The sequence below is a fragment of the Phacochoerus africanus genome, chromosome 3, assembly GCF_016906955.1.
Source record: "Phacochoerus africanus isolate WHEZ1 chromosome 3, ROS_Pafr_v1, whole genome shotgun sequence".
Classification (NCBI taxonomy): domain Eukaryota; kingdom Metazoa; phylum Chordata; class Mammalia; order Artiodactyla; family Suidae; genus Phacochoerus; species Phacochoerus africanus.
Window position 1 is genome coordinate 130,401,945 of NC_062546.1, and position 2,033 is coordinate 130,403,977.

Consider the following 2,033-nt stretch of genomic DNA (forward strand, 5'->3'; position numbering starts at 1 on the left):
ATGCATGTCCAAAAAGCCACCAAGTATCTGAAGGATGTCATTCTACAGAAGCAACGTGTGTCATTCCATCATTGCAATGGTGAAGTTGATAGGTGTGCCCAGGCCAGACAGTGGGGCTGGACACAGGGTCAGTGGCCCAAAAGGAATGCTGACTTTTTCTTGCACATGCTCAAAAATGCAGAGAGTAATGCTGAATTTAAGGGCTTAAATGTAGATTCTCTGGTCATTGAGCACATCCAGGTGAACAAAGCCCCCAAGATGCAGTGTAGCACTTACAGAGCTCATGGTCTGATCAACCCTTACCACATTGAGGGTTGACTGCTATATCAGGGACTCAACATTGGTATCTGCTGTTGGGCATTAGAAGCAGCAGTCAACCCTTGAAGAGACTACCCTTACCACAATGTGTTCTCCCTGCCACATTGAGATGATCCACACTGAAAAAGAGCAGATTATTCCCAAATCAGAAGAATAGGTAGCACAGAAGAAAAAGATATCCCAGAAGAAACTGTAGAAAAAAAACACACAACAACTTATGGCCTGGGAAAAAAAATTTCAAAAATAAATGCAAATGAAAGTAAAAAAAAATAAAGGGGATAAATACATATTTTGGGAATAGGTTTGCTTTTCCTGCCTGCAAGTCTTCAGCCACCATAACTGTCCAAGAATTTATAGAATATGTAAAGAATGCTATATCATATTGTATCAGAGATGGGACCCCACTTTACTGTAAAGGAGGTATGGGAGTGGGCCTGTGATCTTTGGATACACTGGTATTATCACATACCATACTACTTGGAAGTACCTGCCTGTTCGAGCATTAAAATGACCTGCTGAGGATGCAGTTGAAACTAGTTGCAAGCTAGCTGAAAGTGCTGGCTTAGAAGCAACACTTTGCAAGAAAAGGCAACCATCTTCAGGAAGATTGAATCAAAAATTTTATTTAATACTGTATCTCCAAGTAAGATTAAAGCACAGGTCTAGGAGCCAAGAGACAGAAGCAGGAATGATCTCAATTATCATCTCTCTCAATGACCCACTGGGGACTTTGTCCTTTCTGTCCCTACAGTTCTAGACTCTATAGGGTTAGAGTTTCTGGTTTCCGAAGAGGACCACTTTTGTTCAGGGACACTGCAAGTGTCCCACTGAAATACAGACTACAACAACCACTTAGGCACCGCAGGGATTTTATGTCTAGGACTGTCAGACAAGGAGAGAATTACCATCTTGGTAGGGACAATGGACCCCGATTATCAGGAGGCAGTAGAGCTGCTCATACACAATGGGGGCAGGGATAAATACGTATGACATCCAGACAATATGTTCGAGTGCTTTTTTCTTTTTTGTCTTTTTAGGGCCAGATCCACAGCATATGAAAATTCCCAGGCTAGGGGTCAAATCAGAAACTTAGCTGCCAGCCTAAGCCATAGCCATGGCAATGCCAGATTTGAACCTCATCTGCAACCTTCATTGCAGCTTGAGGCAACGCCAGATCCCTAACCCACTGAATGAGGCCAGGGATTGAACCTGCATCCTCATGGATACTAGTTGGGTTCTTAACACACCGAGTAAAAATGGGAACTCCTTGAGTGTTTTTTTCTATCCCTTTACTGAACTGTGATGATAAAGCAACATGTCAGGAAACCTGGCCTCAAGAAAACATAGTGTCCAGCGGCTTATATCCCTTAGGTATGAGAATTTGGGTAACTCCATCAGATAAGTCACCAAAGCTAGCAGAAGCAGTGCTGAGGTAGGAGTAATCTACAGTAAATATTGGAGGATGAAGATGATAAGTATCAGCCTTTGTCCTAAGACCAGCTCTAGTGTTAGGGACTGTAATTTGTCCCACTGACCTTTCCCTTCTAAGTTTCTTTTGGGAAGAGAGAGACATCAGAATCCTGGAAGAATAGCTCTCCAAATCTATATGTATACACCTGAAAAAATGTATCTGAGTGGCACATAGGGTGGACTGTAATGGATATGGATATGAGCTATATCAATCCCTCTTCAAGGAAAGGCTTGCTGCCCTGTCA

General features: G+C 42.6%; 1 protein-coding gene across 1 annotated transcript; it reads left to right on the forward strand.

Moving 5' to 3' along the window:
• Window positions 1-475, forward strand: LOC125122207 (60S ribosomal protein L17-like). Its single transcript, XM_047770433.1, has 2 exons — window positions 1-313; window positions 387-475. Exons 1-2 carry the CDS (start codon window positions 1-3, stop codon window positions 473-475), a joined length of 402 nt encoding a protein of 133 aa, XP_047626389.1.
• Window positions 476-2,033: the final 1,558 nt, after the last annotated feature.